The following is a 12,680-nucleotide window of genomic DNA, read 5'->3' on the forward strand; positions in this document are numbered from 1 at the left end:
CACACCCTTGTTGAGGGCAAGGGCGACTTCTTTAAAGTTGTGACTTCTTTTCACGTTGGGTAATCCATCACTTCCCCTCCAGTGTGTTTTGCCCCTGAAAGACTGAGAACCAATTCCACCAGGGTCAAGGCTGCTACCACTGCATTGACACAGGGAATGCTTGTTATTGACATCTGCCAGGACGTGACATGGGTGTTGGTGCAACCAGGTTCTAGCGAACCAGGCCCAATGGGAAGGGCAGTTTGCCTGTTCGGTCCTGCCGGGCTTTTTGGCCTGAGTTCACTCCACAGACCCCTAACTTGTGAGTTACTGCTTTGGTATCTATTCTAAAGAAAGCAGCTCTGCAGAGAGAAGTATCCACCAGAAGAACAAGTTAATTAACTTTGGTAACGCTTTTTCTGATGTATACTCTATCCAGCCCCAGAATCTACCTCCCTCCCACATCCCTGCTCTATGGAGTGGTCTGTTTTAACATTTATAAAAAGGTCTCAAGTTGGAGCCCTGCATATTGCTACGAACAATTGTTTATTCTGTGTCTTCGGTGGCAACGAAAGAGTCACTCAAGCAACTGTTGTCTGCGCAGAGGGGTAGCACCTTTATACATCTCTGGTCGGTCATTCCTGAGGGGAAAATGGGTTGAGACGGAGCTGCACAGTGCCACCTGGTGGCGCACTTGGGCACTGCTGTAAGATCCTCCGGAGCCAGCCTGGCACCCGGGGAATACTCTGAAGGTGAAGAATCAGCGGTTAAGAGTATCCTCTAGAAACTGTTACCAAAGGCAAGTTACTTGTTCTTCTGACCACAGTCTGCGATAATAATTGTTTAATGCATCACAGATTAAATGTTAATTACTTTACACGATTGCCTTGCTGCACACATTTAACCCCATGCATCCTGGTTTTGGTTCAATACTTTTCTTTCAACAAATACACATGAAAATCACTGTAGAATAAACCAGATGTACAGAATGTAATATGTTATTGAATGTCATTTTGAGGTATATAATCATAAATTCTGTTCCTTTATATATTTTAATCAAAAAACTGGAAAAATGTTGTGTTATTTTATAGTTGCAATATGTGTCTTGTAATTGCTAGAACTTTATAATCCTAATCAAGATCTGCTGTCGTGCCTTTATAGCTTTAGTAGGCGAGGGAGCTCCATTTCAGTGAAACAATGAATAAAGTAATGACCTGCAATGGAACTTCATTCTTCATCCGCCTTTCTGCTGGCTGCCCCTAGATTCAGGAAACTGGAAATGGGTAGCTGCAATTTTTCCTGTATGGGAACATATTATTTTTGCTTTTCCTATCTAAAATGTAGATGACTTAAGAAAACGTACAATTTTAGCTTTGCTGCTTCTGGATCTCACCTAATTTGTTTTTCTGCTTTAACAGTAAAGAGCTGTCCGAGTCTGGTGCTCAAAACTCCGAGCTAGATGCAACCTACTTGAGGAAGATGAGGCAGAAGCAACTGCAGCAGCGGTTCCGGGAGCAAATGGAGAGGAAGCAGAAGAACACGGGTTCTCTGGAGACGCCGGCAGCGTCTGCCAGCGACTCCGGTACGTGAACCGCTAGTCCGCAGCCCTGAATACCTTTTGTCCCTGAACTTGGTATTATGCTAATTAGTTTTCGGAATTACTAAGTTTTTGAAAATCTAGTCGAAATATTATTAAAAATAAAAAGTTTGGCCCACCTGGGTTGTTACTTCCACCGTACATGAGCACTTTATTTCCCATGTGATATGCATTAAAGAGTGCCACAAGACGAGCAGTGCTGTGTACAGGACAACCTCCTTTCACTTGACCTAGGTTTGTGGGGGAGCCTTCACCTGTTCCAGCTTTGCCCAGACATCTCGTCTTAGCCAGACTTCTAGTATGATCTACTAGATCCCTTAACTCCTTTTAACCTAGCCTGGGCACCTTCCTTTTAAATGTATTACATATTTCTTCTCTCATGGGATCGTCCTAGTTCAAAGCAGCCTGTGTTGTGTCTTTGATTCAGAGGACACTGAAACAAGTGGCATTTCCTTTGGCTCTCTAGTTCTCACTTCAACAGCACTGTCCTGTCAAACAACAACTGAGCAGGAGGCACTCAGATCTGCAGTGGAGACCATTTTCTGAGGTGTGCATTTATTTGCTGACACTCAGTCATGCCCAATGCAGAGGCCCATCAAAGCATTGCCAGATGAGAAGGTGGAGAGAACAGAAATCTAGGGGAAAGGAGCTAAGGAGGTGGGTGGTCTGGCACATCTTCCGTGATACCAGTGCCAGAGCGTTTCCTCTCCCATAGGGTGGCTCAGTAGGTGACGTGTGGCCCTTTCCGCTGCTGCTTTTTCCATTTGCCTCTGCTGCTACTGTAGATGTGCCCTTAGAGCTCCCACAAGAGTTTGATCAAGTGAAGGATTCTTGCATATAGCGAAACAGTTATTAAAGTGGAAGTTTTGTTTTTTCTTGTTCAGATTTACAATTTCTTCCATTTCGACTTTGTTTCCTACAGCCCCTCACCTGGTCCAAAAGACCCCAACAGTAGCCCATGTCCCCCCCGCAGTGGAGGATGAGTTCTTGGCAGGTAAGAACCCCTGTTTAGAGACAGCAAAGCAGGATAGAGGTCAAAAAACAGTACGATCCGTACTCATTAGGATAGTCCACAGGCAAATGAAGACACTTCACTTTTGCGCAGTCCCTTGGAAATTGACCATGGTAGTTGGAGGAAGAGGCACGATGTTTCTTGTTGGATGTACTGTCTGGGGGTAGAGTGGTCAGTGAAGTGCGCTAGTCTATCAGCAAATATTGAAAGTATAAAATACGCAGGGCACGTGCTTTGACTGACAGCCGCGAGTGTGCAGTATGGTTAAATCTCACTTCCTGTTGAAAGTTTTTTGCTTGGTAGTAAGGCAGGTGATATTTCATGAATCTGCATAGCATTTGCTAGATAATGGGCACAACTGGCTACGTTTTGGCATGTCATGTTTTGTACGGATCTGACCGGTGGGGGGGAATCATGAAGGGTCTCTGGAAAGGGGGGGAGGTGGGAAACAGGGGAGGGAGTTGAAGTTGGGATAGAGCAAGGGAGGTTTAAGTGGTGGTCAAAAAAGTTGTCTTTCCCATTTTAGCTCCCAAAAGAATGTTTGTTCTCATCTGCGGCAAAAACTGTTTAGTAAAATTATACCAAACCAAATTGCACAAAACTAGAATTTTACTCCAAATAAGGCCTTTTGAAGTTTAATGCAAATCTGATAAGAAGTTTGAGACATTTATTTTAGCAAACTTTGACAGGGTTACACTAATTGTATATTGTGGCCTAAGTTCCAGCAGAGCTTGAGAACCCAAATTTGGAAAACAAACCCAATCGCACGAGAATTGTCATCAGCACGCGCTGCACTCTTGAATTTTTCACGGTATCCAATCCACTGTCACTGGGCCAGGCAAACGTTAAAATGTTTTGTTTTCTCCTTGTTTGAGTATGAAACATTTATTGCTATCATTGATGACGAGCCCCCACCGCATCGGCAGCATTCACAAGTCTGATTGCAAGACCCAGCGGTCTCACAAATACACGAAGCGTTAAACTGCATATGTGACAATTATGTAACATAGAGCGCGTGAAATGCCAGTGTATGATGCACAAATTAAAATACGCAATAAAAAGATTTTAAAAAACACAGTAAGACGAGGAAGCATTTTTTCCTTTGCCCAACAAAGGGTTCTTAGACCAACGGGGAACCCATGAATACAGAAAATATGATTGGCCTGCAGCCAATGAACATTTTGGTTGTGTCGGCCACCCTAGGATCCCTGGCACCGAAACCTGGTCCCTGAAAACAGGTGCAATGGAGGATATGAGGACAGAGGGAGCTTCCCCAGGGAAGAGCGGTAGGTGAAACTACCAAAAATTAAAGCCTCCCTTCTTTTTGGCACAGACCTGGGCAACAGAGAAAGTATTTTTAAGAATCACGAAAACTAGTTTTGGAATAAACAAAGGAAAATTCACAGTGTGATAATGCCCAGTGCACCCTCTGTGTAGGGTGGCTGTGCAGGCCACATTGGGGGGTGGGAGGGTTGTGACACCTGCTTGATTAGATGCGACCAGAGACATAGCTTAGTCAGTGAGGTTCGGGTGGGGGTTGTTAATCTCAAATTTCCCAACTAAAAAAACAGTGGGCTTTCAAGGTGGAGGGATGAGATGACCATGGTTTAGAATTGTTTGGTTCGATGGCATCTGTCGCTGTAGATACGCATGTTCTGCAATAGCTCGCCATCTGGTGTTGGGCCGGAGTGTTACAAGTTGTTTTTCTTCGAAGAAGTCTTTCGAGTCACGGGACCGAGTGACTCCTCCTTTTGTCTCCATTGCGCATGGGCGTCGACTCCATCTTCGATTGTTTTTTTTCCGCCATCGGGTTCGGACGTGTTCCTGTCGCTCCGAGTTTCGGAACGGAAAATTAGCTAATTTCGGAAGATTTTCGTCGGTATTGTTGCGTTCGGGATCGGCGTACTTTGATTCCACACCGCATCGAAGATCGAAGAGCTCCGGTGCCCTTCGGGGTAGTTTTTCGATCCTCCGTCGGGGCCTGGTCGGCCCGACCGCGTGCTGAAGAACGCCGATGGAACGGACCCCGTTCCGTTTCTGCCCCAAATGCCACAATAAGTACCCTTACACAGACCAACACTTGGTCTGCAACCTGTGCCTGTCACCTGAGCACAGCGAAGACACCTGCGAGGCCTGTCGTGCGTTCCGGTCCCGAAAAACACTCCGAGACCGTCGAGCCAGAAGACTTCAGATGGCGTCCGCACCGACAGCCCAACGGGAGTTCGAGGAACAGGAAGAAGAAGGTACCTTCTCGATCCAAGACTCAGACTCCGAAGGATTCGACGATACACAAACCGTGAGTAAGACGTCGAAATCCACTCAGAAGAACATTTACAAGGCCCAGGGGACGCCACTGCCACCAGGCCATGGCTCCACCCATAAATTCGGTGACCGCCCGTCGGCACCGAAAAAGGCCCAAACAGTGCCGAGATCGTCCGACTCCGGTCGAGACACCGGCACGCAGCCATCTCGGGACCGAGAAAGTGCTGGAGACAAGCCTCGACACCGAGATGCCGGTGCCGACACGGCTCGACGCCGAGACAGCGGCACCGAAACAGATCGACGCCGAGAGGTTTCGGCCCCGAAAAAGAAAAGAGTCACCTCGGAGCCGAAAAAACACGCAGACAGGGTTTCGATGCCGAAACAAACTGCAAGCGACCCAGCTTCAGGCTCTTATACAGAAGAGCACTCGCTAACCTCCCAAATGCAGAAGCATAGGTTTGAGGAAGAGCTGCAAGCAACTGATGTGGACCATACGCAAAAGCGTATCTTCATACAGCAGGGGACAGGAAAAATAAGCACCCTTCCCCCCATTAGGAGAAAGAGAAGGTTGGAGTTCCAGACGGAACAGACACCACAACCAAAAGTGGTGAAAAGAGTTACCCCACCACCCTCTCCTCCGCCTGTGATTAACGTCTCACCAGCACAAACTCCATCACACTCCCCAGCTCACACCACCATGAGCCAGGGTGACCAAGATCAGGACGCATGGGACCTATACGACGCCCCAGTGTCAGATAACAGTCCGGAGGCATACCCTACAAAGCCATCTCCACCAGAAGACAGCACCGCGTATTCTCAAGTGGTGGCTAGAGCAGCACAATTTCACAACGTAAGCCTCCACTCAGAACAGGTCGAGGATGATTTCTTATTCAACACCCTCTCCTCCACCCACAGCTCCTACCAAAGCCTGCCTATGCTCCCTGGTATGCTCCGGCACGCAAAAGACATCTTTAAGGAGCCGGTCAAAAGTAGGGCAATCACACCAAGGGTGGAAAAAAAGTATAAGGCGCCTCCTACAGACCCGGCTTTCATCACTACACAGCTGCCACCAGACTCTGTCGTTGTAGGAGCAGCTAGGAAAAGGGCCAACTCTCACACATCTGGAGATGCACCACCCCCAGATAAAGAAAGCCGCAAGTTCGATGCAGCTGGTAAAAGAGTCGCAGCACAAGCTGCAAACCAGTGGCGCATCGCGAACTCCCAGGCACTACTTGCGCGCTATGACAGAGCCCACTGGGACGAGATGCAACATCTCATTGAACATCTGCCCAAGGACTTACAAAATAGGGCAAAACAAGTGGTTGAGGAGGGACAGACCATTTCCAACAACCAGATCCGCTCCTCCATGGACGCTGCAGATACAGCTGCACGGACAATTAATACATCTGTAACTATCAGAAGGCATGCATGGCTCCGAACGTCTGGATTTAAACCAGAGATTCAACAAGCAGTTCTCAATATGCCTTTTAATGAAAAAGAACTGTTCGGTCCAGAAGTGGACACAGCGATTGAGAAACTCAAAAAAGATACGGACACTGCCAAAGCCATGGGCGCACTCTACTCCCCGCAGAGCAGAGGGAATTACAGCACATTCCGTAAAACGCCCTTTCGAGGGGGGTTTCGAGGTCAAAGCACACAAGCCAGCACCTCACAAGCCACACCGTCCAGTTACCAGGGACAGTATAGAGGAGGTTTTCGGGGACAATATAGAGGAGGGCAATTCCCTAGAAATAGAGGAAGATTTCAAAGCCCCTACTACTAAACAGTGACTCACAGGTCACTCACCCCCTCCACACAACACCAGTGGGGGGAAGAATAGGCCATTATTACAAAGCATGGGAGGAAATCACTACAGACACTTGGGTTCTAGCAATTATCCAACATGGTTATTGCATAGAATTTCTACAATTCCCTCCAAACATACCACCAAAAGCACAGAATTTAACAACACACCATTCCAATCTCCTGGAGATAGAAGTGCAGGCACTATTGCAAAAGAATGCAATCGAATTAGTGCCAAACACACAAATAAACACAGGAGTTTACTCACTGTACTTTCTGATACCAAAGAAGGACAAAACACTGAGACCAATCCTAGACCTCAGAGTAGTGAACACTTTCATCAAATCAGACCACTTCCACATGGTCACACTACAAGAAGTATTGCCATTGCTAAAACTACACGACTACATGGCAACTTTAGACCTCAAGGATGCTTATTTCCATATACCAATACACCCATCGCACAGAAAATACCTAAGGTTTGTATTCAAAGGAATACATTACCAATTCAAGGTACTGCCTTTCGGATTAACAACCGCACCAAGAGTCTTTACCAAATGTCTAGCGGTAGTCGCTGCACACATAAGAAGGCAGCAAATACATGTGTTCCCATATTTGGACGACTGGCTAATCAAGGCCCATTCGTTCAAACAGTGCTCAAATCACACAAATCAGATCATACAAACCCTCTTCAAACTAGGGTTCACCGTCAATTTCACAAAATCCAAAATTCTGCCACGCAAGGTACAACAATACCTGGGAGCCATAATAAACACATCAAAAGGAGTAGCCACTCCAAGTCCACAAAGAATTCAAAATTTCAACACCATCATACAACGCATGTATCCAACACAAAAGATACAGGCAAAGATGGTATTACAACTCCTAGGCATGATGTCATCATGCATAGCCATTGTCCCAAACGCAAGACTGCACATGAGGCCCTTACAACAATGCCTAGCATCACAGTGGTCTCAAGCACAGGGTCACCTTTTAGATCTGGTGTTAATAGACCGCCAAACTTACCTCTCGCTTCTGTGGTGGAACAACATAAATTTAAACAAGGGGCGGCCTTTCCAAGACCCAGTGCCACAATACGTAATAACAACAGATGCTTCCATGACAGGGTGGGGAGCACACCTCGATCAACACAGCATACAAGGACAATGGAACGTACATCAAACAAAACTGCATATCAATCACCTAGAACTTCTAGCAGTTTTTCAAGCACTAAAGGCTTTCCAACCAATAATAGTTCACAAATACATTCTCGTCAAAACAGACAACATGACAACAATGTATTATCTAAACAAGCAGGGGGGGACGCACTCCATGCAGTTAAGCCTGCTAGCACAAAAAATTTGGCATTGGGCAATTCACAACCAAATTCGCCTAATTGCACAGTTTATACCAGGGATACAAAATCAACTCGCAGACAATCTCTCTCGAGATCACCAACAGGTCCACGAATGGGAAATTCACCCCCAAATTCTGAACACTTATTTCAAACTCTGGGGAACACCTCAGATAGACTTGTTTGCGACAAGGGAGAACGCAAAATGCCAAAACTTCGCATCCAGATACCCACACAAACAATCCCAAGGCAATGCCCTATGGATGAACTGGTCAGGGATATTTGCTTACGCTTTTCCTCCTCTCCCTCTCCTTCCTTACCTGGTAAACAAACTCAGTCAAAGCAAACTCAAACTCATATTGATAGCACCAACTTGGGCAAGGCAACCCTGGTACACAACGCTACTAGACCTATCAGTGGTACCCTGCATCAAATTGCCCAACAGGCCAGATCTGTTGACACAGCACAACCAAAAGATCAGACACCCAGATCCAGCATCGCTGAATCTAGCAATCTGGCTCCTGAAATCCTAGAATTCGGGCACTTACAACTTACCCAAGAATGTATGGAAGTCATAAAACAAGCAAGAAGGCCATCCACCAGGCACTGCTATGCAAGTAAATGGAAGAGGTTTGTTTGCTACTGCCATATTAATCAAATACAACCATTACACACAACTCCAGAACATGTAGTGGGTTACTTGCTTCACTTACAAAAATCTAACCTAGCTTTCTCTTCCATTAAGATTCACCTTGCAGCAATATCTGCATACCTGCAGACTACCTATTCAACTTCCCTATATAAAATAACAGTCATTAAAGCATTCATGGAGGGCCTTAGGAGAATTATACCACCAAGAACACTACCTGTTCCTTCATGGAACCTAAATGTTGTCCTAACTAGACTTATGGGTCCACCTTTTGAACCCATGCACTCCTGCGACATACAGTTCTTAACCTGGAAGGTGGCATTTCTCATCGCCATTACTTCCCTGAGAAGAGTAAGCGAGATTCAGGCGTTTACTATACAGGAACCTTTTATACAATTACACAAAAATAAAGTCGTCCTAAGGACCAATCCTAAATTTTTGCCAAAGGTTATTTCACCGTTCCATCTAAATCAAACAGTGGAACTTCCAGTGTTCTTTCCACAGCCAGATACCGTAGCTGAAAGGGCACTACATACATTAGATGTCAAAAGAGCATTGATGTATTACATTGACAGAACAAAAAACATCAGAAAGACTAAACAACTCTTTATTGCATTTCAAAAACCTCATGCAGGAAACCCAATTTCAAAACAAGGTATAGCCAGATGGATAGTTAAATGCATCCAAATCTGCTACCTTAAAGCTAAACGACAGCTGCCCATTACACCAAGGGCACACTCAACCAGAAAGAAGGGTGCTACCATGGCCTTTCTAGGAAACATCCCAATGCAAGAAATATGTAATGCAGCCACATGGTCTACGCCTCACACATTCACCAAGCACTACTGTGTAGACGTGTTATCCGCACAACAAGCCACAGTAGGTCAAGCCGTATTAAGGACATTATTTCAGACTACTTCCACTCCTACAGGCTGATCCACCGCTTTTGGGGAAATAACTGCTTACTAGTCTATGCAGAACATGCGTATCTACAGCGACAGATGCCATCGAACTGAAAATGTCACTTACCCAGTGTACATCTGTTCGTGGCATCAGTCGCAGTAGATTCGCATGTGCCCACCCGCCTCCCCGGAAGCCTGTAGCAGTTTGGAAGTTACCTTCAATTATTTATATATGTATCATCTCAACCTTAAATAGGTGCATACTTAGTCACTCCATTGCATGGGCACTATTACTACAATTCAACTCCTACCTCACCCTCTGCGGGGAAAAACAATCGAAGATGGAGTCGACGCCCATGCGCAATGGAGACAAAAGGAGGAGTCACTCGGTCCCGTGACTCGAAAGACTTCTTCGAAGAAAAACAACTTGTAACACTCCGGCCCAACACCAGATGGCGAGCTATTGCAGAACATGCGAATCTACTGCGACTGATGCCACGAACAGATGTACACTGGGTAAGTGACATTTTCATTTCCATGGCAAACAGGATCATTACTGATTTACATTTGGTGGGCCTCTGTCGAGAGTGGCACAGTGGGTGGGATGCCACTCCCAGAGATTGCCTCTGGCTATTTGCAAGCGTTTGTCTCATCTCCGTTTGGGCGTTTGATTGCCAGTAGTATGCCTGGACACCTGACACTGGCGCAGCTTTGCAAATCTACTGCTGCCAATGTTTGTGAATTCCAAAATGTAGTAAATTTGCACCCTTTCAAGGAGTACTTCAGCGGGTGCACGTGTATTATTTATTTGGTAAACCGTTCACTATATTTAAGTTTCCTTCCACTCCAAAAATGAACATGTTAAAAGCTCTTAGGGCCAGATGCAGCAAAGGTTTTTACCCATTCTGTGTCTATGGGAAAAAGTGTTTTATATGGCCCTTAGTGAAGTGAGAACAATGAGAAAAACTGACTTGGCCCCAACACCCAACTACCAAGCCAAGAATATTTAGAGGGGGTGTTGCACACCAAACACTCTACTGAAGCTATGCCCCGGCTCGTCCCACGTGACCCTGATAGTGCTCCATGGGAACCCATGACTATGGCCCATACAAAGCAATGGCCTGGAGTCCCTGCCCTGTAATCACTTATTTTAAACATATTTTCACTGCACACATTCATCTTTGTCTCTGCCAAAAGAAGCCTCAATGGTTGAGTTGTCTGATAGGTGCATGTAGGCAGGGCTCCATGTTTCCAGCCCTCGCCTTTTACAGATCCTTTTATCAAGTGGCTGACAGCCCATGCACTAAGCCTGAGTTCAAATAGAGGTGAGCACACCAGAAAATTGATAGGGCAAGCCGACCCAGAGTTGATCCAAGAGTCTGGCCAGACTTGACGAGTCCATTCATGAGTCAGGCATGTATATCGTGCAACAAACATAAATGCAAAAATATGATATCTCTTCAAAATTCAGTATAGTGTATTTCTTTCTCAAACACATGGAGTATGGGGGTCATTTATAAGATGGGCCATTGAAGAAGGATTCTCCTAGGGCTCCCTAATCTCAGACTTTGAGTACCATATAACATGCTGTGGGAATTTCGTGGTTGGGGGGAGGGAGAAGGGACGTTACCTTTACGGACTAGGTGGTCTCACACACTATATATCACGTCGGGGTCCCATTCTTTGTTCTTAACCTCACCAGCAGTCACCACGAATAAAGGTGTACTATTACACAGGTGACTGACTAGGTGTTTTTATATTTTACCCTAGCATATCTGGATCCCTTATACTTCCAGACAATTTGAATTTTCTCCCTCCCTCCTGTTCTTTTAACGGTGAGGTTGAGTCCGCCCAGGTGGCACTGTCCTACCTGGGTGGGGCTAAGTGGTCATATGATGAAGCATGACACTATATAGTGTGCGAGACCACCTAGTCCCTAAAGGGAACTTCCCTTCTCCTTTTCGCCCCACCACGAAATTCCCACAGCACGTTATATGATACTCAGAGTCTGAGATTATGGAGCCCTAGGTAAATCCTTCTTCAACGGCCCGCCTTATAAATGACCCCCATACTCCGTGTGTTCGTGATTGACATTTTAGGGAGACAGTATGGGGCGGTCCTCTTCCTCTCCCTGACTCTCTTTGTGTTTAGATAGTGTATTTCTTTAACATGCACAAGCATTTCACTTTAGTACATCAGATGATATCACTGAATATAGAGAGAGATTTATTAAGTGTTAGTTTTTAAACATGAACTTAAAGAAATTATTTGTTTGGCTCCAACCAAAATGCCATTAGTAAACTATGAGGGAAGACAGTAGTCATGTAAAGCCTAAACGTGGTCTAGATTTTTATTAAATATTTTATTACATCAACCGTAAGACACGCTTGCATAGCGCATAACCTGAACTGGCTTTTGTGATCATTAAAAAAAAAAAAAAAAAACAGAGGGTCTGTGAGATAAAATATTTGCCTAGAATCAAACAATTTGTACAAGCAGGGAAACCTTTATTGTTCAAGGTTATCTGTTTTTTCTCATTTTTAAAGTCATCCACCAGAAGTACAGCTGTCTCTCTTTCCTGTTTTACATCAAAGGTCACTGTTTTATATTTTATTCTTAATGCACAATGACAAAATCCGACACAGACATAGCTGACCTGACTCGGGAGGCCCCCATACCCAACTACCAAACCTCAGTGAAGTCATGAGCAGTCCTTTGATAGACACTTGGGGTTCTTTGGGAGACTAGTTATGGTTTACTGTTGCTGGTAAAGTGATACTAGGATTATGATTCTGAGTTGCAGTAAGCAGATAATGATGCCCAAAAAAAGGGGAACACACTCTTAATATTTTTTAATTGTGCTTATCAATTTCTATAGCCCAGCCATGCACAAAACCTGGCAAACAGTGAGCACCTTTGGCTGTGCTCAGCAGACGTTGCCTAGGGATCTTAGCCAATGGCTAAATGTTGACCCCAATCCACCATGCAGCCAATCCCATTGCAAATGACCTTTGGCTGCGCTTAACAAGGATTGAGTGTTTGGCTTGGTAGCTATTGAACAAGGCCCGGCTGCGGCAACAGCATACACCTAGCAAGCCATCATTCTCTAGCTTTTATTTATA

At 45.3% G+C, this 12,680-nt stretch overlaps 1 protein-coding gene across 5 annotated transcripts in view; it reads left to right on the plus strand.

Annotated features, from left to right (window-relative positions):
- Positions 1–12,680, plus strand: part of RAD52 (RAD52 homolog, DNA repair protein) — a 194,007-nt gene that overhangs the window by 164,256 nt on the left and 17,071 nt on the right. For all 5 annotated transcript variants that reach the window (XM_069228112.1, XM_069228115.1, XM_069228111.1 and 2 more), the window contains 2 exons: positions 1,398–1,561; positions 2,499–2,570. In XM_069228112.1, coding sequence (XP_069084213.1) covers positions 1,398–1,561; positions 2,499–2,570 — 236 coding nt within the window. The remainder of the gene's footprint in view (positions 1–1,397; positions 1,562–2,498; positions 2,571–12,680) is intronic.

Source organism: Pleurodeles waltl, chromosome 4_1, assembly GCF_031143425.1.
Source record: "Pleurodeles waltl isolate 20211129_DDA chromosome 4_1, aPleWal1.hap1.20221129, whole genome shotgun sequence".
In the NCBI taxonomy this organism is placed as follows: Eukaryota; Metazoa; Chordata; class Amphibia; order Caudata; family Salamandridae; genus Pleurodeles; species Pleurodeles waltl.